This window comes from Miniopterus schreibersii, assembly GCF_964146895.1.
Source record: "Miniopterus schreibersii genome assembly, chromosome: 2".
Classification (NCBI taxonomy): Eukaryota; Metazoa; Chordata; class Mammalia; order Chiroptera; family Miniopteridae; genus Miniopterus; species Miniopterus schreibersii.
In genome coordinates, this window is record NC_138102.1 from 179988776 (window position 1) to 180015103 (window position 26328).

Consider the following 26328-nt stretch of genomic DNA (forward strand, 5'->3'; position numbering starts at 1 on the left):
TGTGGGAGTCGCCAGGTAAAGCAACAAGCCACAAACAGAAAGAGTTAAGCCTTAATCACTTACTGTGATGGTAGAAGCAAGAGTGTAAAACCCAAGAAAGCACCAAATCCCCCATTTCCACTTTTCCCCATAGAACAAAGTGCCTGTGGAGTGTCAGACGGATCCTGTCACTGTTGAAGGAACCAGAACAAAGGCTCCCTGGGGTCCTGGGAAGGGAGAGGAGAGGAGAGGGCTGGGAGTGGAAAAGTTCTGGCTGCTGAGTCAGTGGGAAAACAGGTGTTTTTCCCTTTCTTCCTCAATAAAGAGGCCTCCTTAGAGGCACCCGAAGAAGACAGAGGTCTTGGCAGGAGAACGCGTGACCGCATGACAGGCAGGCGCCTGAGTCCTTGACTGCAGGCCCTCCGAGCCTGCCGGGACCCTGTGCAGGAGTCTGGAGTGGACGGCAGCTTCTCCCAGAGGCCCGCAGGAAAAGCTCTGTAATTGCCTATGGTCAGCCCAAGAATCACACACAGGTATTTAACTGGGAACTGGACTCCTCACAGTGGGCGTCTCTTGCCCTTTTATGATGGGCAGTGGGGGTTAGACCTTCCCTGGGGGAACAAGATGGACCTTCCCGAGCTCCCGGGCAGCAGAAATCCCTGGCGACCTGGAAAGCCCAGCGCCCCTGTTGGTCTTCTCAGGCCCAATGCTTTGGGCCAGTGATGGACCAAGTGGACCACCTCCCTTTGTTGTAGGTAGAAGTGGGGTTCTTGGGGTGCCACTGGAATAAGAATTTCCGGAGGCCCTCATTACAAGATGACATGTTGTAGAAAGCTTTATTCCTGTGGAATTATACCCCTGAATTTCCAAGGTCCCATTTCCCCTTGTCCCACCAAAGAAGAAGTGTAGCTGTGGCTTCAGCAAGGCTAAGATCAAAGCCAGTGCCCAGAGTTTCCACTCCGTGTTGGAGCAGCGTGCAGTCCAGCATCAGGCCAGCTTAGCTTGTGTTCCCAGCTGCAGTCCATTGCATGTGAGGTCTGCAGGGCCACAGGGCTATGGAGGGAACACAGGCAGGAGCAAAGACAAAGGAACTGGAGAGCCGAGAGAAAGAGTTCCTTTCTCTAGGGGATTATGTATTCCCAAATTTTTGCGGGCTTGCAGTGGCCCTGCCCACTCTGGCCAGTGTTCTCTGTTCCCAGGTTTGACTGAGAGACAAGTACCTTCCCTGTGTCACCCTGACTCACTGCTCATGCACCCACCTTCCCCGTTGTCTAGTCCCTCCCCCCAGAAATCTGCAGGGAATGGACTGGTGGCTCCCTGGGGAGTGCAAAGTTGCAGCTTCCTGGTAAAGCTGCCTGAAATGGCCATGCTTATAGTGTTTGGTTTCCCCCTTTGCTCCTTTCTTATTATTAATAACTAGCTAATTACACCGGTATCACTTTGACCTCTGGAAGGGCCTCTCTCCCCCAAAACTGGGCTCTTGCTGACCAGGCCTGGGTATGGTCCCTTCAAGTGGTCCCCAGTCCTCAGTCTGGCCAACTCACAGAGGAGCATGGGGGACAGATGGGGTGGGAGCACCTTGGAGAGAAGATAGGCCCTGGACATTATTTCAACTCCCTCCTCTCCACTTGACAGACCCCTGCATGACCTCTCCACGCCAAGAGGGATTTCACACCAGCAAAAGCCCCAAGAGAACTCAGGCCCTGCAGCCACCACTCTGCTCTCCAGCCTGGGCCTTCTCCGCCTGGGAGGGCATTCCGGAGAAAGGCCAGGAGCCCAGTGGCTTTGTTACAGGACCTTCTTGCCCCCTGTCCCCATCTCTGCCCCTATACCCTCTTCCCCAGGAGGCACCCTCCTCTCCACTCACTCTGTCTCTGCGTTTTCCATCTACGTCAGACTCAATATGGCTTGGCATGACACTGTTGTTGAACTTGTATTTAAAATTTCATATTTTGTTTATTGTGAATTTTTGCATGAATTTTGACTTTGTACAATATTGCATTAAAACATTATGCATCTTGATTACTGAGTGTTTGGGTGCCCCCTTAAGTTGTGTACCCAAGGAGGTGCCTTGCTCGGTTTGCCTTAACTCTAGCCCTGCCGTGCTCAGGAGTTTTCATTCATTCATTCCACCTATAGTCACTAAGAAGCCCCCCTGTGCTAAGGCATGTGCTGGGTGCTGGGGGAGAAATGTGAGCCACGCATAAGACAGTGCTGGGGAAAGTCAGCCATGAACACTGAGGACTGTGGGACAGTGTGGGCCGCTACAAGATGAAAGGACACTGGGGGGATCAAAATAATACCGGCTAACCCTTGGGGGTTACTCTGGCCATGTCGGAGCTCAGGTCTCGCCATCAGCATCTCATTTGTTTCTCTCAATGGCCCTTTGATGTTCTAGATGCTTGTAAGCAACAGATGGGCATCCTGAGACCTGGCAAAGTTACAGGCAGGGCATTTGCGTAGCTCACACTGAGCAGTAGTGGAGGTGGGGGTCCAGCCCAGGTCCACGTGGCTCTGGGCTCTCACTTGCTCTTGGAATTGCAGCCACCTTCCCCTGCATCCCCTTGCGGCATCAGGGGAGGCTGCATGGAGGAAGTGTGTGCTGAGCTCACAGAGGATGTGTAGGAGTTCACAGGGTGACGAAGTGGGGTTGAAGTCCTTCTGGCAGAGGGAACGTCGACTAACAGTAAGGCTTAGCGTGAAAAGTGATAGCCCTAGCCGGTTTGGCGGCCCTAGCCGGTTTGGTGGCCCTAGCCGGTTTGGCGGCCCTAGCAGGTTTGGTGGCCCTAGCCGGTTTGGCGGCCCTAGCAGGTTTGGCGGCCCTAACGGGTTTGGCTCAGTGTTGGAGCATTGGCCCTCGGACTGAAGGGTTGCAGGATCAATCCCGGGAGGCAACCAATCAATGTGTCTCTCTCGCATTGATGTTTCTCTCTCTCTCTCTCCCTTCCACTCTCTCTGAAAAGCAATGGAAAAAATATCCTCAGGTGAAGATTAAAAAAAGAAGTGATATCCTGGCATTCACAGTTCTAAGAAGCTGGGCAGCCGCTTGTGCAGAAGCAGGCCTGGGCATCACTTCCCCTTTCTGCTTCTCGGTTTCCTAAGGACCACGTCAGCATAAATAGGAAGCGTGAGAGGCTCCCTGCGGCCTGGAGCCTCCGGCAGAAGGTTGGTCTGCCGTCCACAGAGAGGTAGGTCCTGGCTTTAGGGGCAGGCTGACCGTGGGGTGGGGAGCAGGGGAGTGTGGAGAGACTGGGACGGAAGGGACAGGGAGAGCCTGGGGGTGTTAAGTGGGCAGGTTGCTCTGGGGACTTGAGGTTAGGGCTTGGTCTCTTGGAAAGACCTGAGCCTGGACTCCTAGGGCAGCTGGTGGGTGAGGAGTCAACCGGGGTGCTGACCCGCTTGGGTGCTGACCTGCTTGGGTGCTGAGTGAGGGGCTTGGGGGGAGGGCAGGCCTCCCTGGTGGGATTCAACTAGCTACACCTAGCGGGGTGGAGAGCTCAGGCCTGGGAGTCAGGCGCTGTGTTCCTTCCATCTTTGCTTAGTTTACTAAGGTGTCACTAGGCGTTGGGGACAGTGGGAACATCCACTCCCTGCTCTGGGCTTCTGTGTCCTCACATCTAGAATGGGAGGAGCGCCGACAGTCCCCGACACTGAGAGAGAGAAAGGGGGGCGCCGCACATGCACATGGTGTCCGCGGGGATGCGAGGATGTGGAGCCTGGGAGGCTGGAGGGGAAACGGGCCCTGCTGTGCTCAGGCCAGGGCTTGGTGTGGCTTGGGGAGCTCACTTTGGAAAATGAGAAGCCCAGTCCCTTACCCACAGACAGTTTTCTCCCTCAAAGGACGCTTTGGCTGTCACACTCTCCCTGACCTGCTGTCCCTTGGCTGGGTTCGGACCTAGGTGTGAGTGTTCTGTCCGCAAGTGTGTTGTCTGGGTGGCGGGTGGGCGCCCAGGGGTGCCTGCACGTGTGTGCAGGTGTGTGAAGGCAGGGGCACGTGTGTGTGATTGCCCCGCAGATGGGAGGGCAGGTGTTTCTAGGGGTCTGAACTGGGCTACGAGCCTGTGGGCCTCCCCGGACAGCCTCTGGTGACAGTTGCCTACGTACAATTTTTCTTCTTCCGAGACCCCGTTACTTTTGCGTGGCCGGGTTCTGATTTTCTCCGCCTAAGGGTTTCACAAGTCAAGCCTTTCCCGGCAGCTTCAGGTCACTCTTTCCATTCACCGGTTCTACGTTTGTTGTGCTACTTTCCCCAGCGCTACAGGACAGCTCAGCATTTAGTGAGCGTGTTTAATGTTAGACAAGTAAGTGCACGGATGTCCACTCTATGAAAAATTAGAATCATCCAGAATCGTGCAGCATCTCTATCCCCTGCTTCCAGCCCTGCCCTCTCCACCGGGAGCCTTCCAAACACTTTCCAAGCATAACATAAGTATGTGGGTTTTCTTTGTACAGAAACGAGATTATTCCATATGTCTTGTTCTGAATTATTTTCTCGCCTGGTATTGTGTTTTAGCAACTTGCCACAACAATACATATAGATCGAACTCATTTGTTAACCCTACGATGTACATGGCCCTTATTAATAATCTGGACACACCCCAGTGGGCCCAGCCCCGTATTGGGGGACGCTTAGGTGGCTTCGGATTTTCCTCGCCTGTGAAGCGCCCCTGCAGCCCTCCCTGGAGCGGAATTGCTGGGCGAGAGGCGGCGTGGTTAAGGCATTTCCACGCCAGCCTCCAAGCAGCGGGATCTACATCTGCCCGCCGGGTCCGGCGTGGAAAGGCTGGTTTCTCTGCAGGGAGAGGCTCTTTGAATTGGTTCCCATGAACTGGGTGAAAATTATCTGGCTCCCACTTGGAGTTTTTTCTCTGATGATGGGGGAAGTTGTGCACCTTCACCAGAGGGCCTCCTTCAATGGTGCTCAGGGAAGTGTCGTTTGTTCATTTTCTGATGGATTGTTTGCCTTGTATCTCTGCGCCTGAGGAGTGAGTCATTCATCATGTGTGTTGATGACTTATGCGAATGTGTATTGAAAATATGTTCTTCCAGATTATCACCTGTTTTTATTGTTTCATCTAAAAATGTATTCATAGCTTGCAAGTCAAATCTGCCATTATTTCTTACTTAATGCTGTCTGGATTTGATGAATTAATTGTTCAGCCCCTCAGATGAAAGAAGTATCTGTGGTGCTTTTATCGTTTTAGTTTTGGTTTTTAGATCTTTAATCCACCTAGAATCTAGAGAGGTGGGTAATATGTAAAGTGATCATCTAACCTGAAAAATGATCGGCTACTAGTGGCAGTACCATTAGCTGTCTGCACGCAGCCCATCCTCCCCTCGGTGAGTTGAAAGGCCCTTATTACCCCTCGAACTCCTCCTTGCTTATTGCCGGTACTGTATTCTGTTCCGTCTGTATATTATTATATTCCTTGTTATTTCTATAGCACATAGAGCAAGTCTCTCATTTTCGGTTTGTTATAATTTGGAATCAGCTTCTCAAGCCCATTAAAAATCCTTTTGAAACTGTTTTGGAATTTTGATTAGATTGCATCGAATTTAGAGATTTTTTGGGAGAGGACTGACGATCGTGGGCAGCTTCTCTGTGCCTCTGACCAGGAGGGCACCAATGTTCTCTTTGCCTCTGATGTCATCGCCACGGGTTTCTAGTAGATTCCAGAAATGTCAGTCTCTCCTTCCTCTCCTCATTTGCCAAGGTTTATTTGTTTAGTCAAGAATGGCTTTTGTACTATCAACTATTTAGAAGCATCTATCAAGAGAGACTTACCCTTTTCCCCCTCTTTAATCTGTACATCTGTTTCTTTATTTTAAAATATATTTTATTGATTCCAGAGAGAGGAAGGGAGAGGGAGAGAGAGAAACATCAATGATGAAAGTCATCCTTGATCGGCTGCCTCCCGAATGCCCCCTGCTGGGGATCGAGCCCGAAACCCGGGATCGATCGAACCGGGATCTCCTGGGGCCTAGGTCGAGGCTCGAAGGCTGAGCCACACCCACCAGCCTGTTCATCTGTTTCTTTTAGTCGTGAATAGATTTTTTTAAAGGCTCTCTGTCCCTTTCTGGAATAATCCCTAAGTTACCGCAATGCATTCTTTCTTTAAAGGCCTTTGTCAGACTGTCCTCTGAAATTGCTTTTGTTTGCAGTGGGCTGGGTGTTTGTTTTGTTTTTCGCTTCCAGTTTTTACTCCTACCATCAGATTTCTTCTCGGGTTTGGGAGCTTTGAAGCGCGTGTTTCTCTTGAGGGAGGAGGTGTTTGGTTTCTCTCTTCTCTGTTCTCCCTCCTCCTTTCCCTCCCTGTCTCCTTCTTGCCCCTGCAGTCACCTCTCATTCTTAGTGATTTTTAACCCTTATATTTTTAACACACATTTAACCTCTATTTTCCATCAGCAGTTGGGTATAATTAACACACAGATGCCCTTGCTAAAGTTTGTGCTTAGCAAACTTTCACTTCTCCCCTCCTGTCCACCACAACCTCACAGCCAACTCCCAGGGTAAAATCATCTGATTTTTGAATTTAATAGTGTCTTGTATTTATTTTCACTCTATACAGGAACTATTCTTCTTTACTTAGCTGCAAGTCTTATTGGTTTATTTTCTCTCCACCTTTTCCAGTATCACATGCTTCCTTGCTTTCTTTTTTTTTTTTCTTTCCTGAAGTACATCCTACAGTAATTTTTTTCAAAAAATACCTAAAAAGCTTTTTTTTGCCCTTACATTTCCAAAACATTGTGGGGTTTTTCCCTTGAACGTCAAAGTAAGCTTAATTTTTTTATGATTCTAAGTTTAAACTGTTCTCTCTCCTTATTTTCAAGACATCACTGTGTATTTGGAGTTCAGGGTCACTAACTTCTTGGGAAAATTTTTGCCAACCTGACTCTTGCTACATTAAAAAGAACCTGTTTTTGTTTCTTTCGTTCTGGAAGCTTCTAGGATTACCCTTTTATTCTTGGATGACTGAAGGTTCACCAGCATGTGACTGAGTATGGCACTATTAAAAATTAATCTTACTCTTCACTAGTGAACTGCCGTCTCCTTCAAAGCCCTGTGAAGTTTTCTTCTATTTCTAATTGTATCCATTTGGGCTCACATGGAAAATCCCCAAACAACAGTAGTTTAACAATACAGAAGTTTATTTTTCACTCACGTAAAAGATGTCTAGAGATAGGCAGCCTCAGGCTGGTATGGCTGCCCCACAGTGAAAAGAAGGATCCAAGTTTCTCTCTTTCTGTGGCATGTGGCTTTCATCCTCAAGGTAACTCTGTGGTCCAAAGTGGCTGCTGGAGCTCCAGCCATCACTTCCAAGTAGCAGGTGGGAAAAAGGAGGAAAGGTAGGAGGACCTCTCCCACCCGAGCCAACTCCCTTTAAACAGCCTTATTGGAGAGCACATCCAATGTTTCCACTTGTATCTCCCTGGATTACATTTAGTCATATGGCCACACCTAATGCTAGAAGTCTACAGGAAATACAGTCTTTTATTCTGCGCAGCAAAAGGTCCAGATAAAACCTGAACTTCTGTTACCAAGGAAGAAAGGGGCAGCTAGTTGGCTGACACCATCTGCCATGCCTACCTCTGTCCTCTGCTTCCAGATGTTGGAGCTCCTGGATTTCTTCTCCAGGCCTCCACTTTTCTCTAAGACGATCCCTCTCCTTGCCCATTTGCTCCGTCTTCAACATGTAGCATCACGGCACAGTCATTTGTAGCAGTCATTCTGTAATATGGCCCATTACTGAGTGTATTTTTTAATTATGGATTTTTTTTTACCACCAAATTCCAAGATCTCTATTTATTTATTCTTTGCATAGCAGTCTGTTCTTTTAAAAGGCTATGATTTCTCAAATCTCCCCGAGGACACTAAACGAGATGTTTTAAAGTTTTGTTTTGGCTTTGGCCGGGTGGCTCAGTTGGTTGAGCATTGTCTAGTAAACCCAAAGGTCGCCAGTTCGATTCCCAGTCAGGACACATACCTAGGTTGCAGGTTCGATCCTAGGTCAGGGAGATGGGAAGCAACCGACCAATGTTTCTCTCTCTATCTCTCTCTAAACATATCTTTAGGTGAGGATTTAAAAAAGATTTTTGTTTTGTTTTGCCTGTATTTATGCATGCCTATAGAAATGTGTGTTGGGTCACATACATCACAATAGACACGTATGGTACCAAGGTGCCAGGCCGAGGCGACGGTGGGGCTGGAGCCCATGAAGCAGGGCCCCTCTGCAACCTACTGGTATAGTGGCTGAGAGTGGAGTCCAGCGCCCACCTGCTGTGGCCTTCGGTCCCAGCCTGTCCTTCACTAGCTGTGTGACTGTGGCCCATCTACCGGTTTCCTACCTATAAAGTGGGGGTTCTAGTAGTAACCCACACATTCATGTATTCATATCCATAAAGCCCTTTGAACCCAGCTGGCTCGCGGTCAGCATTTTATCTTTGTTAGCCACTAATATGAATTTTCCGCCTGTGTGGATTTTATGCTTGTGTTCTTTGATGACATTAATTTGTTTTAACCATTTACAATGTAAACATAGTAATCTGTTCTTCATAATTTTGCTGCAAACATTTCTCTTTTGCGCTTTGTCCTTTGCTTTATGGTCTGGTTATTTTTATAAAATAGAGAAGATTTTCCTTTTATGTACTTCTGTCAGCCTTCGTCTCTGATTTCTTCCATTGTGTTTAAGCTTGAATAGTTTAAAGGCATTCATTTCTATGGTTTGCCAGTTTAATATGCTTCGACTTCTCCCATTGAATTTTTTTTTAATCCTTACCTGAGGATATTTTTTCCATTGCTTTTCAAAGAGCGTGGAAGAGAGAGAGAAAGAGAGACAGAGACAGAGACAGAGAGATGTGAGAGAGACACATCGACTGGTTGCCTCCCACACGGGCCCCAACCAAGGCCGGGGATGGAGCCTGCAACCGAGGTTCATGCCCTTGGCCAGAATCAAACCCGAGACCCTTCGGTCCGAGGGCCAAAGCTCTAACCACTGAGCCAGACCGGCCAGGGCCCATTTAGATGTTCAAGCAGCCCGATATTTGGGGAATGGTGTGAGGGGCAGGGATTGAGCTGATCTGTTTTACGTTCCCCAAGCATCTTAGCATGTTTTCTTACTCCATCGCTGTACGCTCATTCCCAGTTCCTCCATCATTCAGCACATCCTTGGTAAAACAGTTTGTCTGCCCGCTGATCTATCCTGTGTGTGAGTGCGTGTGTGTGTGTGTGTGTGCACGCGCATGCTCTCCTGCAACTCGAGTGAGGTTTCAGACTATTTTCCTAGGGATGAAAAGAGGAAATCCCCAGCCTCTTGCTGAGAAAAGGGAAATGGCATTCAGAGAGCGGTGTGGGAGGAATGCCAGGAAATGGGGCAGAGGTGGGGAGAGCACCAGGCCCCGAGTGTGTGAGTGTACACCTGATCACACCCAGGGGAGGGCACTGTCCCCACCACCCAGTGACTCCCCAAAGCAGATGTAGGTCAGTAGCCCATGGGGAACTCAAAATAATACTAGGCCTCCCTCTCTGGTTTTCCCACCCCCCGGGCTCTGCACGGGGGAGCCCGACACCTGACCCAGTGGAAACCCATTTCTTCAGAGGCCATGAGAGTACCTCCCTCCTGGTCACACTGGAGGACACTGAGGCTAAGGGGAAGGGGCGGTCCAAGGTGCCAGGCCGAGGCCACAGTGGGAGATGGAGCCCACGAAGCAGAGCCACTCTTGGATTCATCCTAAAAGTGGGCAGAGTCCCTGGGGATGCAGGACTGGGAGGGGCAGCTCCCAGATGTCATTTCCTCTACAGGCCTAGAGAAGGCAGAAACCTGCAGGGAAGATTCACAGGAGCAGCTGACATGGGTCTGGCCTGGCCCCCAACTCGGAAGGAACGCAGGATTCCAGGCCAGTGAGGACCTGGCCCCTGCCCAGACCTGTGCCCACCCGTGCTGGCCCCTGCTCGCCCACAGCTGACGGGGAGATGGCGCTGGCCTGGTGCCTGCTCCCCATCGCCCTGCTCACCCTGAGCCAGGAGTCCAGCATGGCAGAGGCCCAAGGTGAGCCCGACCGCTCCCTCCCCTCTCTCTCCTCTTCCCAGCCCCCCTCCTCACTGGGACCGTTGGGTGAAGCTGTCCACCACATATCCCCCAGAAAGCCCCAGACTCCAGAGGCTCCCCCTCCCTGCCCACGTTTCTCAGGGTGGCATTCAAGGCCTCTGACCTCCAGGCTGGCCCTTCCAGCATTTTTCCTGCCCCTTCTCTCCCCTACCCCCAACTCTGCGCCTCTGACGTGGCCTTGACCGATTCCTACTTCCCTGGGCCTCAGCCTGGTGGCCTCTCCCTGCTTTGTATTCTCCAGCAACTTCCTGGTGCTTGGAGGCCCAGCTGGGGTGCTCCTGGGGCGCATGCACCCACTCCCCAAGGGCTCCCAGAGAACTTGGCATCTCTGATAACTGTGGGAACCACATTCGCTTTTCCAACCCTCAGGCCTGGCAGCTGGCCAAGGACATGGGCAGGAGGTCCCCAGTGCTGGGCACCCAGGAGAGGCTGGGAGGGATGGTGACAAGGGGCATCTAGAGGGGAAAGGTGTGATCCCTTCTTGCCTTTCTCGGGTCAGGGACCGTCCCGCTGCAGACCCTGAGCTGCCATAACGACTACACCAGCCGCATCATCTGCAGGTGGGCTGACACCGAGGACGCCCAGCAGGTCATCAACGTGACCCTCCACCGCAGGCTGAATAAGTGAGTGACGCTGGGGCTGGAGGGCATGGAGGGAGCTGGAGGGCAGGCAGGGGCTGCGGTGTGGGGCTGTGCCAGGAAAAACCTGGACAGAGAACAGAGGAGGGAGGCCCCTGCCCAGGAGCTCCTGCTCCTTCAGGTGGCCACCAGGCCCGGGTGCTGGTGACCGATGCCAGGGTTTCTGGGAAGAGCGTCTGTGTAACTGTTGCTGATGATGGTGATGATCTTCTTTTATTTTCTCACAGTTTAACAAAATCACCCCGCATACCTTCCATTGTAGAGGTGGGCATGGTGGGGATAAGATGCCCACCCAGTTCACAGATGAGAAAACTGAGGCTGTGGAGCTGAGGTCCCTCAGCCCCACCACCTGGTGGCCAACACCTGCGTCTGGCCTGCCAGCTGGGCTCCATGTGTCCCCAAGCCCTGAAACCTCCAGGTGGAGGAGTTTGTCCTTTCCCCTCAAGTGGTCTCTGGGGAATATGCCTTTCGGGGAGATACCTCGCACCATGCTGGGGTTTGGTGAGAGTGGAACTCACAGTAATAGAAATAATTAAACAGCTGGGGTCACGGGTTCAAGGATCCTCCCAGGACTCCCTGGGAGGAGCCACTGTCACCCACCGGCATGGCTGTTCAGCTCTCTCCTGCTCTCCTGGGAGCCTCTGTACGTCTCTCTCTCCCCTCCTCATTCCCACTGCACCCCCCGCCCTTGCCTGTGACCTGCTTCCTCCTGTGCTGAGACACCAGACTCCACAGAAGGGAGGCCCTCGCCTGCCCCCCCACACTCTGCCGGGCTGCACACCACCGCCTCCCTGGGTCCGCCTGCCCTGATTTCCTGCAGTGATTTTGCAGCCGGTGTCCCATTTGGTCTTGCTGCTCAAGAACATCACTGTCTCTACGGTCTCTACTCTTTCCTGTGCCATGGACGGGCCCTCCCCTGAGATCATTCACAATCACTGAGCTAAAGTACCCAACCCCCACTTACAGTTGCCGAGAAGGGGTGCAGCTCTGGGGCCTCTCCTGACCCCATCTCCTCCAGCCCAGACCCACCCTCTGCCCCTCTTTGTAGCAACGTGCCTCTAAAGAGTTGTCCAGACCCGACGGCCGGGTCTCTCCAGTTACTCTCTCCTGATCCTACTCCCCGGATTCTGCTGCCCCCACCAGGCCGCCCAAACCGCTCCTGCTGAAGTCAGCAAAGCTCTTGCCAGCGCTAAGCCTAAGGGCCCCTCTGAGCCCTCTCCCTCCTTGACCTGGAGCGCACCTGACTTGGACCCACCGCAGTGTCCTCCTAACGCACTTCTTTCTCCTGACTTCTGGTCACCACACTCACCCTTGTGTCCCCGGCCCATCCTTTCTGTCTCCTTGTCCAGCTCCCTTTTTGGTTTTGAACTTGAAGGGTGAGATGCCCCAGGGCTCAGTCTTCCACTCTTATAACGTGGCCCAATGGCAGAGATACACCTCAGGCTCTGGGCCTCCACTGCTCTCTCCAGCTCAGACCTCCCCCGAAGCTGCACACCAACAGGGGCACTTGCCTCTCCACCCCATCCCTCAGAAAATAGGTGTCTTCAACCCTAAACATCCTAAACCCAATTCCTGCTCTGCCCCCAGAAGACCACGCCTGCTCCAGGCTTCCCACCTCCCTTCACTTACGTGAATCTGGCCAATGCTAACACAATCACCCTGGGTCAAACCATTTCCTATCACTTGGGATATTCAGAAGCCTCCTGACTGGTCCTTCTGCTTCCAGTATTGCCAGCCCCCCTCAAACCAATCTGTCCACAACCCAGCAGCCAGAGGAATCCTTTCAAAGCATATGTCAGAATATGTCACTCCTTGGCTCATAACTCTAAATTTCCCCACTTACAGAGAAATCCAAATTCCTTAAATTCCTTTTAAGTGTTGACCTCCTGTCACCTCACTCAATTAGCCTCCTCGGCCTCCCAGCCTCACATACGCTATTCCATGCACAATGTTTCACTGCCTGGTCACTCAACACTACAAATCTGAGCCTGCCCCAGGGCCTTTTCACTTGCTGTTGCAATTACTAGAAATCCCCTTTCCCCAGAATTCACATGGCTCCTCCCCCACTTCCTTCAAGTTTCTACTCAAATGTCACCTTTTTCAGGAGCCCTTCCCTGTCTCCCCTCTTTCAAATTGCACCCCCACTCCTGGCCTCCTTATCACCCTTTCCTGCTGCCCTTGTCTGCATAAAGTTTTCTCCGTTTGACACGCGATTAGTTTCATCCAGCTGTTTCATGTGTGTCTCCCTCCTGCAGACGCTGGCTCTGGGGGCAGGGACCTGTGTGTTTTGTTCACTGCCCGACCGCCTGGCCCTGGGCAAAGCCTCACACCTGGGAGCCGCCCAGTAATGTTGCGAATGAGCAGTTCTTCAGTCCAGACTGACCTGCGTCCTCTCCTGGCAGGTCCCCCCCGCAGCCAGTATCCTGTGATCTCAGTGACGACATGCCCTGGTCCGATTGCCCTTCTCCCCGCTGTGTGCCCAGAAAATGTGTCATTCCCTACAAGCTGTTTGTCATTGCCGACCAGGACAGCTTCTCATTCCAACCGGACAGGCCTCTGGGCACCCAGCTCACCGTTGTTCTGACCCAGCATGGTGAGGCTTGGGGCCCTTGGCTGGGGGTGGCCCCCAGTGTGGACAGTGGGCCCCGGGGGGGGGGGTCAGACTGCAGAGGGAGTGAGAGTCTTCAAGGGGTAGAGACATTGGCCTAGGGTTGGATTTGGTTTCTTGAGGGGACAGAATATGGTCGCCTTATGATGGAGGTGTTGGAGCCGGTGCAATGTGAGGAGCCCCTGGCTAAAGGCGCCCCCGCCCGGCCCTGGCTGCTCCACCACCTGCCGAGCCACTGTCTCCAGCACTGAAGCGTCCCTTCTAGATGAAGCATTCACATAAACATTTACCAGTTTAAGGGACTCCTTCGTCTTTACTGTCTCATCCAATGTCTGCAATGACCCATCTTTCAGATGAGGTGCTTGAGACCCACAGAGGTTTCGTAACTTTTCAAAGTGCCACCACTGAGCAGAAGTGACAGTTCTGGGTCACTTGACAGACTTGCCAAGTGTTTCCTGCATGTTAGATGGAGCTCACCACCTTATAGGTCAACGTCAAGGCAATGGGAAGCCATTGAGGGGGCATGACATAGTCAGATGAGGGTGTGACAATGCCAGAGGGGGTGATGTACTGGGGAGATGGTGGAGGATAGAGGCAGGAGACTGGGGCCCAGAATGTGACCTAAGGCCTTAACCCCATGGAGAAATGAGGAGTCAACTGGGATGTGGCCAGGGGATGCGGACATGGGAGTACAAGTCAGGGTCAGGGTGTGCGTGCAATTCACCCGTTCCCCCGTTCCCCCGTGGAGCACTATGTACAGCAGGAAGGCAGTGAATGGGCCTGGAAGGACCCCACCCTTGTGAAGCTTATGGCCTGGTAACAGGAAAGGCATCACAGTGGACATGGGGACACCATAAAAATGGGGAGGCGAGGAGGACATTTGCCTCCTGGAGCATTTGTTAGTTGGGAAGTCAGCTCCACCCCAACCATTAAGGCAATGAGTCAGGGAGGCTGAGGTACCGGGAGAGGACAGGTGGGCATCTGATCTGCTCGAGGCTCCCACATGTGGAGATCTGGATGCTTTATTCTCTCGATCAGTTTCTCCATCTGTGAAATGGGCTGGTGGACTAAAATCTCTCAGGTTGGGTGAATAGGTTTTCTGTTGGGTTCCCAGTTGGTAGCAGCTTCCTAGAGTTCCGTGCTGAGAGGGATTCCACTCCATGAAGCCTCAGGGGCCAAGTGCAGCGATTGGTTAGTGATGCCTGGTGTGAGTGGGGCCAGGAAAGAGGTGTCCTGCCTGGCCTGAAGATGTTCTGAAGGCCCCAGCTCTGACACGCTCTAACACACCGAGCTCCGTGTGCAGCATAGAATATTTACATCCTGTTTGCTCTTACCGAATTCTTTGTGCTGGAATGTCAGCCCTGGGCATTCAGGAGGGCAGGAGCCATGCCATTCATTCATTAACGAATCTGCTCGCCCGGCCCTGTAGGTTCCAACAGAGGCATGCTTGCTGCTGCTTGATGAAATGATTTCATGGAAAGTCTCTAGAGGTTGCCTACATGTCTCCATTCATTTCTCCATTCACTTTGTCCCCCAAATTCACTAAACCACTACATCTCAGGCCCGGGGGAGTGGGAAGGGGATCAAGACCCAAAACCTGCCATCCCACAAGCTCCCTGACAGCTTGGGGAGGCAGATGTGGAAACACATTAGCTCACCAGGTAAGGACCACACGATTGGCTAGGTGGGACTGGGGAAGGAGCAAAGATTCTGCCTGGGGGTATCCAAGAAGGTTCTAGAGGAGGAGACTTTTATGATGGGCACTGGAGGTGCAGGACATTGGGCAGGTGGGAAGGGGAAGGAGAATGGACACACAGAGGAGTAACATGGGCCACAGTGCCCTCTGCTGGGTCGGAGGTGCCACACAGGCGACATCCTGGGTCGTGGGCACCTGGGGACAGAGGGAGGCTGCATGTAGAGTGTAATTGTCAGCACCTTGTATGGAGCTTGTGTTATATGTGCACAGCTGTCTGCACAGCCGTCATTCACAGTCACACTGGATCCCTCCATTCGGCAGATGAAGGTCCTGAAGCCCACAGGACTGGGGTCTTGTCCAAGATCGGTCTGCTGGCGGGGCAGCGCTCCTCCTGGAACCCCAGGCTGTCCACACAAAGGCCATGCAGCCCCTCACAGACCCCTGACTTCCTCTCCCACAGTGCAGCCCCCCGCACCTAAGGACCTCCACGTCAGTGCTGCCGGAGACCGGTTCCTGCTGACCTGGAATGTGACTCTCGAGGGTTCCCAGAGCCAGTGGCTATCAAACCTGGAGTTCGAGGTGTTCTACAGGCGGCTTCAGGACTCCTGGGAGGTAGGGACTTCAGCCAGCTCTGCCCAGAGCCCACAGGGTGGACCCAGCCCAGCCAGCACCTGCTCCAACAGCGCCTCTCTCCCGACAGGATGCCTCCACCCTCTACTCCGCCATCCCGCAGGCCGACCTGGGGCCAGAGCACCTCATGCCCAGCAGCACCTACGTGGCCCGAGTGCGCACCCGGCTGGGCCCAGGCTCAGGGCTCTCGGGCCGGCCCAGCCAATGGAGCTCGGAGGTCCTTTGGGACTCCCAGCCAGGTAAGGGAGTGGAGTGGGGATGACACCCTCCTGTGGGGAGGGCAGCTCATTGCAGTTCCTGGACAAAAGGAGTCTGGGGGTCCACACTGCAGGCTCCACCAGCCTCTGTGCCATGTACTTAGAGGCGCCACCAACCTCTGTGCCATGTACTTAGAGGCGCCTCCCAGGCCCACCTGCCCATGTGACTCCACAGAGGCAGCCCAGCATCCGGCTCACTCTGGGCCCGGTGTCCGCACTTTCTGCCCAGGAATCACTGCAGCAGTGGTCCCTGCGGCGCTCTGAGCGGCTGTTTCCCCGAGAGCTGCACCACGTGCAAACCAACCACCATTCTTGTGTCAAATCCTCAAGCCCTGAAACTAGACGCTGCCCCCATTCCATAAGGGGCATGAAGGTTCACAGGATTTACTCTCTGACCTGTGGTCACACAGCTGGCAGGCTCAGGCTGGAGCCTAACCCCTGGTCTGGGCCCCAAAGCCCAGGCTCTCCCTGTGATGAGTCTCATGGTGGGCAGCTACTGAGAGCTGGGACTGAATGAAGGAGGGAATGAGTGAGGGACTGTCTCCCTCCCAGGGGACAAGGCCCAGCCCCAGAACCTCCAGTGCTTCTTTGATGGGGGCACCGAGCTCAGCTGCTCCTGGGAAGTGAGGCTCGAGGTGACCAGCTCTCTCTCCTTCACCCTCTTCTACAAGTCCAGCCCCAGCGCAGGGTGAGTGTCCCCTTCCCTCCCCTAGGCCTTGCCCTCTCCAGGCCTTCTCCTGCCCATGGGTGCCCAGCAGCGGCCACAGCTCGCCTCGGCCCCCGTAGGCCCTGCCTCCTCCCGCCCTCACCTCTGCTGTGGCCCTCAGGGAGCAAGAATGCCACCCGGTGCTGAAGGAGGCCAGCGGCCCCTATGTCCGACACCGGTGCCAGGTTCCCGTGGCCGATCCCTGGAACCACAGCCAGTACATCGTCTCTGTTCGGCCAAAGGAGGAAGAGAAGTTTATAAAGAGCTCAGACCACAGTGAGTTTGCCCCCAGCCCTCTTGGGGGCTGGGGGGGGGGGGCGGGGGCTGTGTCTTATTGTGTAAACCACGTAAGCTCAGGGTTCCTTATGGCCCTGTCTTCACATTTGTGACTTTCAACAAACGCAGTCCAGTGAGCAAAGTGAACAAATATCATTAGAATCACCTCTTGGATTCTAGAATCTCCTCTTGGGTTCTCAAGAAGCAGTAACACAACAGCAACGGCAAATAACACGTAGGAGGTTCCCCAAGGACACGCCTTTAACGCCCTTCCCTCCACTGTGCGGGCTCCGCCTTCCTCCCCAGCCCGCAGCTGCCCCATGTGCTCTCGGCCATGCCTCCCGGTGCTCCCGCCAGCTTTCTGTCCGTTCCCTGAGTGGGTGTTTTGCCTTCAGGTTCCCAAAGTCGTCCCCTGATGGATCTTTTCAGTCTTCAAAATAATTGACCTATATTTTGTTCCTATCAGTGTTCAGGCAAATAAACTGAAGCTCCTTGCAGATTAACATCCCTGGTTAACATCCCCAGCTAATATCCCTGTTAATACCCCTGGTTAACATCCCTAGTTAATGTCCCTGGTTAATACCCCTGGATAATTTCCCTGATTCCTGACATGTAGCAAGGTCCCATGCAAAGGAACTGCCACATTATTTCAGGGTGACCAGGTTCTTCCTCTCTGCCTTCCCATCCTCAGTGTGTGTCGCAGGCAATGGCCAGTTTGTCTTAGCCACCTGGGTTAGAATCCACCACTTACTCTCTGGGGACTGGCCGGGTTTCAACCTTGGTCTCTAGCCCTTGCTAGCTGCCCGACCTTGATAAGTGACTCATTGTTCTGGGGCTCAGTTTCTCTGTCTGCAAAGTGTAACAAGTTAACGGTACCTACCCCATAGAGGTGTTGTTAGAATTGAGTGAAATAATTCATGTAGAGCGAGCATGTCTGACAGTACCTGGAACAGTCACAGCTCTAGAATAGAACCAATTATAGTGATTTTATTTTTACTTAAATGCTATGAGTAACCCATGCTTGGGGTCACCTCACTACAAAACAAGTGAAGCTCAAACAAGATCAGGGCTGCTCGGGTCAAATCGGATGATGCAGTGAAGGGGTGCAGAGACCCTGAGATGGGTGGGACCTGGGGTCCTGGGGCCGGTGCAGACGGCACCTGTGACCAGCATGGAACGAAAGGAATGTCCCGTGGGAGGATGTCAGGAACAGTATTCCCTGAAAGTCTCCTCCCTCCAGTCCAGATGGCGCCCCCGACACTCAACTTGACCAAGGGCAGAGACGGCTACATCCTGCGCTGGGAAGTAGAGGCGATGTTCTTCACATACATAGAGTACACCTTCGAGGTCCAGTACAAGAAAGACACAGACTCGTGGGAGGTGAGGGCCTGTGCCCTGGGGGGCTGCTGGGGAGGCATGTGAGACAACACCAGGGAGGGCACCACCTGCCAGAGGCCTGGCTCCGGCAGGTGACCAGTCAGCAGAAGCCACTAGGACTTGGTGATCACAATGCTGGCTGGCTGGCAGGTCATAGTTCCATCCTTTGGTGCAGGAACTGAGGCTCAAAGAGATGATGTGACTTGGCCAAAATTAACACATGTGACCCTGAATATCAAAGGCGGCATAGATGTTAGGGTGCAGAGGGCTCAGAGATGCTGCATGAGGGTTTTCAAAAGTCATAAAGGGGACATTTCTTCAGAGGAATCTCATCTGGACACAAAGGTGCAGCCACCCAGAGCAGATCTGCTCCTGATGAAGCCAGCAGGGCCCCAGCCCAGGGCTTGGTACAGGTCCCTACCCCCAGGTAGCCCTCCATCCGTGTGCAGAACCTGGGGACCCAGAGGGCAGAACAGAAACCTCAGAGAGAGCCCCAGACCTTCAGGTTGGAAATGGAGAAACTGAAGCCAGGAGGGGGTGGATCAGTGGTGGATCTGGGATTAGGCTCCGGGCACCAGAGCCCCATCTCAGAGTCCAGAGTCCAGTCACCCAGCACTGCACCCCTGAGAGACCCTAATCAGGGTTCAGGCTGCCCCCGAGGAGCTGGGAGGGATGTTGAGGGATCTCATGATGAAAGTGGGACTGGGTGACCCCTTAGGTTTTCTGGGCCACAGTGTTGTCTTACATCACAGCGGTGCATTGCGAGAGGTGTGGTCCCCGGTCCCATCAGAGTACTCTCCCTGTGTGGGCCTAAAGGAGGGTCCTCCGTGGTAGGAGTTTTCCTGCCTCAGACCCGAGGATGCAACCACAGCAGGGGCTGGGAGGTGGGGGTGCTCACAAGTAGCAGAGACCTGGGCTGGGAGGGGTTTGCAGCTGTGCCCGTGTGGTCTCCAAAAGTTACCTCAGCCCCAGCATACCTGCTGACACACCTGTACCCACAGGAGAGCAAGACAGAGCCCCTCCAGAACACCTACATCATGTCGCTGCCCCCTCTGGAGTCCTCCACCAGGTACCAGGCGAGAGTGAGGGTCAAGCCCTACAACGGCTACAGCGGGATCTGGAGCGAGTGGAGTGAGGAGAGCTCCTGGGACACGGAGTGGGGTATGTCTTTCCTGCCCATACCCACCCCTCCTGCTATGGCCCCTGGGATGCTGGACAGGGTGATGCAGACACAGAGAAGTGACCGCACCCCACCGAGCATCCTTCCCTCCCATGTGTCACTAGTCATCAAAAGTGACACCTGTTGCCCAGTTGGTGTGGCTCAGTGGTTGAAAGTTGACCCATGAACCTGGAGGTCACAGTTCGATTCCCGGTCAGGGCACACGCCTGGACTGCGGGCTCGCTCCCCAGCAGGGGGCGTGCAGGAGGCAGCTGATCAATGACTCTCTCATCATTGATGTTTCTATCTCTCTCTCCCTTTCTGTCTCTGGAATCAATATTTTTTTAAAAAATTTTTTAAAAAGTGACGCTGTACAACAGAGACTGCAGGTGAGATCTCGAGAGAGCAGAGAAGAGTGGGTGTAGTCACCGTGCCTCCCTCAGACTGGGTTTTAGCCCTCTATTAATAAGACCCGTGGCTTCATTAGCCTTTGTGTCAACCACTAACCGGCGACCACTCAGCCCAAAATTCCAATTACCATCAGCAAGCATCAGGGCCGACGGGGCTCTGAGATGGGAAGGGTTTGGTCTGATTTCTTGTCTTCCCCATGGCCCTGCACTTGCTACTTCAATCTGTCCCTCACTTTTGCCTGAGCTTCCAGCTTTTCCCTCCCCAGATGCTAATGCTCCTTTTTCTTTCCTGGCTGCCTGAAGTGCTGCCCACGTGGGGCCTGGCCGTTGTCCTAGTCTTCATCACCCTCGCCTTACTCCTGGCCCTGCGCTTCTGTGGCACCTATGGGTACAGGTAAGGGGACTCCATGATGGCTAGGGGTGGGGTACCCAGGACCCCAGGGGGCCACAGGGATCCCACAGCTGATCCCTCCATTCCCTTGCTCTGCCACCACTCCCTGGGGGCTCTTGGACAGATCTTGCCCTCTCCCTGGGCCTCAGGTTCCCCTCTGTACACGAGCATGGGAGCTGCCCTAAGGTCTCTGGTGGCTGTCACCTCCTGCTATCTTTACAGGCTGAACCAGAAGTGGAAGGAGAAAATCCCCAACCCCAGTAAGAGCCAGCTGTTCCAGGTAGGATCTGTTCGTGAGGGCGGCTGGGGTGGTAAAGGCTCCTCTGTGCCAGTGCCCATGTCCTCACTTCTTCCTGGGGCCTTGGAGAGCGGGCATAGGCTGCCAGGGCCAGCACCTGCAGGCTCATCCCTGAAGACCCCTAGGCCCCGCAGATGCATGGGGTGCCCTGCCTTCAGGGGCCCACATGGAGCAGGAACGAGTTGAGTGTGGGGATACCAGGAGTGAAAAAGTGGGCTCAGGAAGGGGCTGGTTCTACCGAGGCTGGGGTGAGGGGTAGTGGGATGCAGGATGGCTCTCCCAGGACAGGACAGCAGAGCTGAGCTTTGCGGGACCTGGGTGGCACCAGGTGGGAAAGGTCACTGTAGGCAGCAGGCATGTGGGGATGAGACAGGATCATTCACGAAGGACTGAGGTGGCTGGGTCGTGAGGCTGGGGGAGCATCCCAGGGGCTGAGGTCACCACAGAGTGAACGAGCCCTGCAGCCAGGCAGGGCCAGCTCTGTGTGGGGAGGGTCTCAGGGCCAATGTGGGGAGACTAGGGGGTGAACATGGAGGCAGCAACACCCCAATGAGCAGACTCACCAGAACAGGGTCCGTGTCTTCCAATGCTGGGGTGGAGGACCCCAGGGAAGTCCCAGCCCATCTCTGGCCTCCCCTCCTGGTGTCAGAAGGCTGTGTCTGGTCCTGATGCTGCTGAGATCCTCCCATTTCTGGGGGCTCACTGAATCCCCTGTCACCCCCACAGCCCTCCCCCGCCAACACCATCTCAAGGTCCCACTCACATAGGCACAAACTCCTTCCCTTCCAGAATGGGAGTGCGGGGCTCTGGCTCCCCAGCAGCGTGTCTGCCATCACCAGCAGGAGCTCTTCACACAAAGGGCCGTGGGACAGCTTCTTCCCTGGGCTGGAGGGGTGAGTGTCTGGACCTGGGATCCCTCGGGGGTGGAAGGTGCGCATGGGAGGCTCTGAGGAGATGGCCTCTGGCCTGTGCTCAGTGTGGAGAGGCCCAAGGAGATGGCTTGCACTAAAGCCAGGGGCAACCCAGTTGGATGGCTGGAAGAACATCCTGATTCCAGGTTAGCAAGAGCCAGAGCTCAGGTTCGACAGGTAGCCTCTCTGTGCCCTGCTGCTCAGGGGCAGCCCACACTGCCTCAGCCTCATGGGATGGCCAAGGAGCTACAGGCCCTCGTGGTCAGCACCTGAGCCACCAGCTCACTAACCCCCAGGAGAGGGCACTGCACGCTGGGGGAGGGGACAAGGAGATGGCTGAGCTCGCAAGGGCGGGGCATGTCAAGGAGCAAAGGGTGAGAGGGTCACACCTGGGAGAGGAGGACCTTGACCGAGAGCACGGAGGCTGAGGGCCAGATGCACGGGGAGCCGGAGGAACGTCCGATTTCCTGCCCTGGGTTCCCCCACCCACCGAGCCTGGCCTGCTCTGTGCTCTCCATGGACCCCGCTTCCCCCAGGCCTCCTAGAGTCCCCTCCCCCAAGCCCCCCTGCATGAGCTGAGATGTCTGCCCAAGGTGGTCCCAATATCTCTGCACCTGTTCTCTCACAGGGTGTCCCCTGTAAATTGCATGCACAGCGAGGTGTCACCTCTCACCATAGAGGACCCTAAAAATGCCCATGACTCACCATCTGAGCCTAACACGACTCCGGCTGCCTTGGACCTGCCCACGGACCCGCCCCCGAGTCCCTTGCCCTGCCTGACAGCCCCGTCCAGCAGGCTTGAGGGCCAGGCTTCCGGCTTCGACTTCAATGGCCCCTACCTGGGGCCACCCCACAGCCTCTCCCTGCCTGACCTTGTAGGGCAGGAGGAGCTCCCACGGATGGGTGTGAGCCAGAAGCCCCTGCCCCCAGGGTCCCTGGAGTACCTGTGCCTGCCTGAAGGGGAGCAGATGCAGCTGGTCCCATTGGCCCAGGTGGCGGGACAGCGCCAGGCCAGGGGTGTGGAGGGGAGACCTTCCCCAGGGGCCAAGGAGAGCCCCTCTCTGGAGTCAGGGGCAGGCCCCGTCCCTCCTGCACCTGGGCAGATGGTGGGGGGTCAGGGCACGAAGGATAGCCCCGCAGCTCCGTCCGCTGCGTCTGGGGGCTCTGAGGACAGCACCCTGGCTTCTGGTTTCGTCAGCACTGCAGACCTGGCGCGCACCTTACCCACAGGGGCCCTGTCCGCCCCTCGGGTTCCTCCTCTGAGCCTCCCTGCAGGCCAGAACCACGGCCTCTGTCCCGGTCAGGCTCCTGGGCCTCCTGGAGCCCCAGCCCCGGTGAGGTCAGAGTTTGACAGCTATGTGGAGCTCCCTCCCACCATGTCCCCTAAGTCCCCTCTGGTGGGCAGCAGCCAGGTCCTGAGCCCAAGGGAGCCCCGGGGAGAGGTGAGCCCGGTCTCTCCACGCCCCGGGGGGCTCCTGGTCCTGCAGCAGGTGGGTGACTATTGCTTTCTCCCTGGCGTGGGGTCTGGCTCCCTCTCACCCCAGAGAAAGTCCTCTTCTCCCGGACCCTTTCCTGAGCTCAGGGACCTGGACCAGGGCCTCCAGGCCAAGAAGCCTCCCAGCCAGGGCCTTCCCCAGGTGCCGGCCATTCAGCTCTTCAAAGCCCTGAAGCAGCAGGACTACCTGTCACTGCCGCCCTGGGATGTCAGCAGGCCTGGGGAAGTGTGCTGAGACCTGCGGACCCTGGGGAGACACGTGGGAGAATAGGGTCTGCCCCTCCCCCGCCCCCTGCCTTTCTCCCAGCAGCCTCTGGTTTTCTCCACACTCGTTTCTACAAAGCTGAGGAGAGGAGACCGGGCAACTGAGCGAGCCATCCATCTCCCCCTTGACCTTCAGCAAGGCCAAGCTTCCCTCTTTATCTCTCCTGCTGCCCCACCTCACAGACAAACGCGCGCACACACACACACACACACACACGCACACGCACACGCACACGCACACACTCTTCTCTCCTGTCCGTCCTTAGGCTCTGAGGGACTGCGCCCCGCGCTCATTCATTCCCCTCACTCCCCCCATTACCAGGTTTCCCTCTTTAGCTCTTCCTCTCTCTTTTCCCCGGTTTTTTATTCTAGTGAGTTTGAGGTCCAAGCTCCGCGTGTCTGGAGATGTCATGTCTCCATCAGAGCCTGTTCTGATGCTGACGGGCCTGGTTGGGTTGGGGACCTGTGTCTGGAGCTGTTTCCTGCAGCCACAAACTCAAGATTCCAACCCCGGGGGCAGGTGGCAGCAGGGCAGGCGCCCTGACGGGGCCCATGGCCCCAGATGAGGTGACAAAGCACCAGTCTCGACGGTCACTCCAAGAAACGGGCATGGTAAAGGGGTGTGCAAGGGAAGCAGTGTTCTGAGCTCACAGGAAGCCCTGCTAGTGTCACCGAGGTGACTGGGGAATGCCCGGGCCCAGGACCTGCACCCCGGACGGGCGCTGCCCTGAGCCGTGGGCGACGCTGGCTCCTGGCTGATCTCCTCCCTGCGCTCAGGCTGCTGGGGCCTGGAAAATTCAGGAGGAATTTTCTGGTGGGGAGTCCAGAACCCACGTCTACTGCAGAAAAGTTGGAAAGAACTGCTCGACAAAGGAAAGTGATAAAAGGGCACATACACTCTAGGGTTTGTAGTCCAAACAGTCTGGCTGTGCTTTTTCCAGAAAGACCTACAACTCCAACTGCCACCAGCCAAGTATGAGAGGCTTTTGGCCTATGTCTGGGCCAAGAGGGGATGATGGTTCTTTTAAATCTTTGCCTTCCTGATCTGCAAAACTAATAGCATTAAATAGTTTGAATGTGTATTATTTGATAACTTCCAAGTTTGCACGTATTATATTTCATGGGCCTCAGTATTTTTCACTGGGCTAAGCGTATTAAGGACTTTCTGTCGGGTGCTCATCTTTTTTGGTGGAGTTTTTAAAACTGCTTATCTTTCACACATGGTGCCAATTCCACACTCCCCTCGTCCGTGGTCTGTCTTGTGATTGTGTGGATGGGGCTTGTGGGCGTCCACAAAGCCGCCTCCCGTCTAACAGATCTCCCGGCGAATGCCAGGGTGGCTGCAGTGTGGATACCAGGTTCACAAAGGCCGTCCCCACTTCAGAAGCGCATTTGTCCTGATTAATTTATTTATTTCTAGTTCTTTTTGTGTTTCAAGCTTTTCATGTAAAATTTTAATGATTTGGGGACATACACATGTGAGATGGAGAGCTAGCCTTACGCTGTCCCCCAGTGAGTGGCCAGGTGTTTTTGCATTATTTGCTGAATCAGCTGTTCTTTTTCCGTGGATCTGAAATGCCCCTTTTATGATATAGGGAGGCCCTGTATGTACTTGGTCAGTTGCTAGGCCTTCAATTGTATTACATTGCTCTCTAACGGTGCTGGCGTTTTGATTGCTCTCTCTAGCTTTATAATGTTTTAACACATTTCAGAACAAATATTCTTGTTTCTTTTGTTCAGGAATCTCTGTTCATTGCAGCAATGATTGTGGTGGAAGAAAATTATAAACAACGTAAATATCCACCAGCAATGAAATTAATAACAATGTTTTTTGTACATTCCAAAGTAGAAACCTGTGTTAAAAATGAATGAGGTGGACCTGCATGTATTAGAAAGAAGTCCAAGCTATTTATCCCAAAATGTTCGGATGTTTTTAACTGAAAAAAATTGCAATAAAATATTTCTTATTTAAAACCAGACCCTAAATTCATGTAAGTGCATTGGAGTAGGTGGGGAGGGTGCTGTTGGAAACCTCAGTTGCACTGAGAAGGGTGAATTCTGTTAAACAGAAGGATCTTTGGTCTTTGAGGCACTACAGTGAGTCTGGGGACAGTTTAAATGAGAACAGAAGTGCTGTGGCTAAGGAGTGAGACGCAGGTGGTGCTCCTGGGACAGCCAGAAGGGAGTGACGCAAGATGACCAAAGGGGGGCATGAAAGATACACTTACACTAAAAAAAATTATTCATTGTTTTCTAATATTCAAATTTAACTGGGTGTCCTCTATTTGCTTTCTAATCAGAGGGAAGAACTGAGTTAGGAGACTGAGTTCCCCACAAAAATAGCTGAGAATTACTGAGAACTTATTTCTGGCAGGTGCTGCCCAATGGATTTGGCAGGATCAGCTCATTTAATCTCCACGGCCCTCTGAGGCAGACACTATCCCTATCTTACCCTTTTCTAAGTGAGGAAACTAAGGCGCAGGGAGGTTCCATGACTTGTCCCAGGTCAACCAGCTGGGAGGTGGCCGAGTCAGGGTTTGTACCCTGGCCCTGTGGTTCAGGGCCTGCCCTTGAAAGGAAGGCCTCTCACCACGCATAGATGCGAGATGGTTCATGTTTCTTGGCAAGGCAGGAAAATCTATAAACCAATGCAGTGGAGGGAGGAGATTGAGACAGAGGTGACCATGAAATATGTTTGTATTTTTCTGGGAGCTAAAATAATGGTGCAAGTTCTCACTCATTGAAGGCCCAGGAGACCTGGTGGGTAGGACCACGTGTCCCTCACCTGCCTGCCTCCGAGAACCCGGCCCAGAGCCGTGCATGTAGCAGGTGATGATGAAGGAATTGTCACAGCGGGAGACCTCCAGGAAGCTGCCCCTGAGATGGAGGTAGACATGCGAAGGACATGCTGGGGATGAAAGGAAACGGGACAAGGCAAAGCTGGGCAGGAGGAACCATCAGACCTTCTAGACCTGGCAAAGCATCTGCCAGCCCACAGAGAACTCTGGAGCAAAAATTGCCTGTTACAAACGCCCCACATTGGGCAGAAATGGCTGGGCCCTGGGGCCCTCGGGGTGTCAGTCATTGGTTGGGGTGTTCCATAAGGAGGGCAGGAGCAGAGGTGGGA

At 54.0% G+C, this 26328-nt stretch overlaps 1 protein-coding gene across 1 annotated transcript; it reads left to right on the forward strand.

Moving 5' to 3' along the window:
- The first annotated feature begins 3125 nt into the window (after window positions 1-3125).
- On the forward strand, window positions 3126-25171 carry CSF2RB (colony stimulating factor 2 receptor subunit beta). Its single transcript, XM_081129207.1, has 14 exons — window positions 3126-3167; window positions 9779-10025; window positions 10585-10708; window positions 13126-13316; window positions 15488-15639; window positions 15728-15896; window positions 16467-16602; window positions 16742-16896; window positions 18137-18276; window positions 19275-19434; window positions 20146-20236; window positions 20456-20513; window positions 21321-21424; window positions 22071-25171. The coding sequence occupies exons 2-14, from the start codon at window positions 9950-9952 to the stop codon at window positions 23170-23172; spliced, it is 2658 nt and encodes an 885-aa protein (XP_080985333.1). The 5' UTR covers window positions 3126-3167; window positions 9779-9949; the 3' UTR covers window positions 23173-25171.
- The last annotated feature ends 1157 nt before the right edge of the window (window positions 25172-26328 follow it).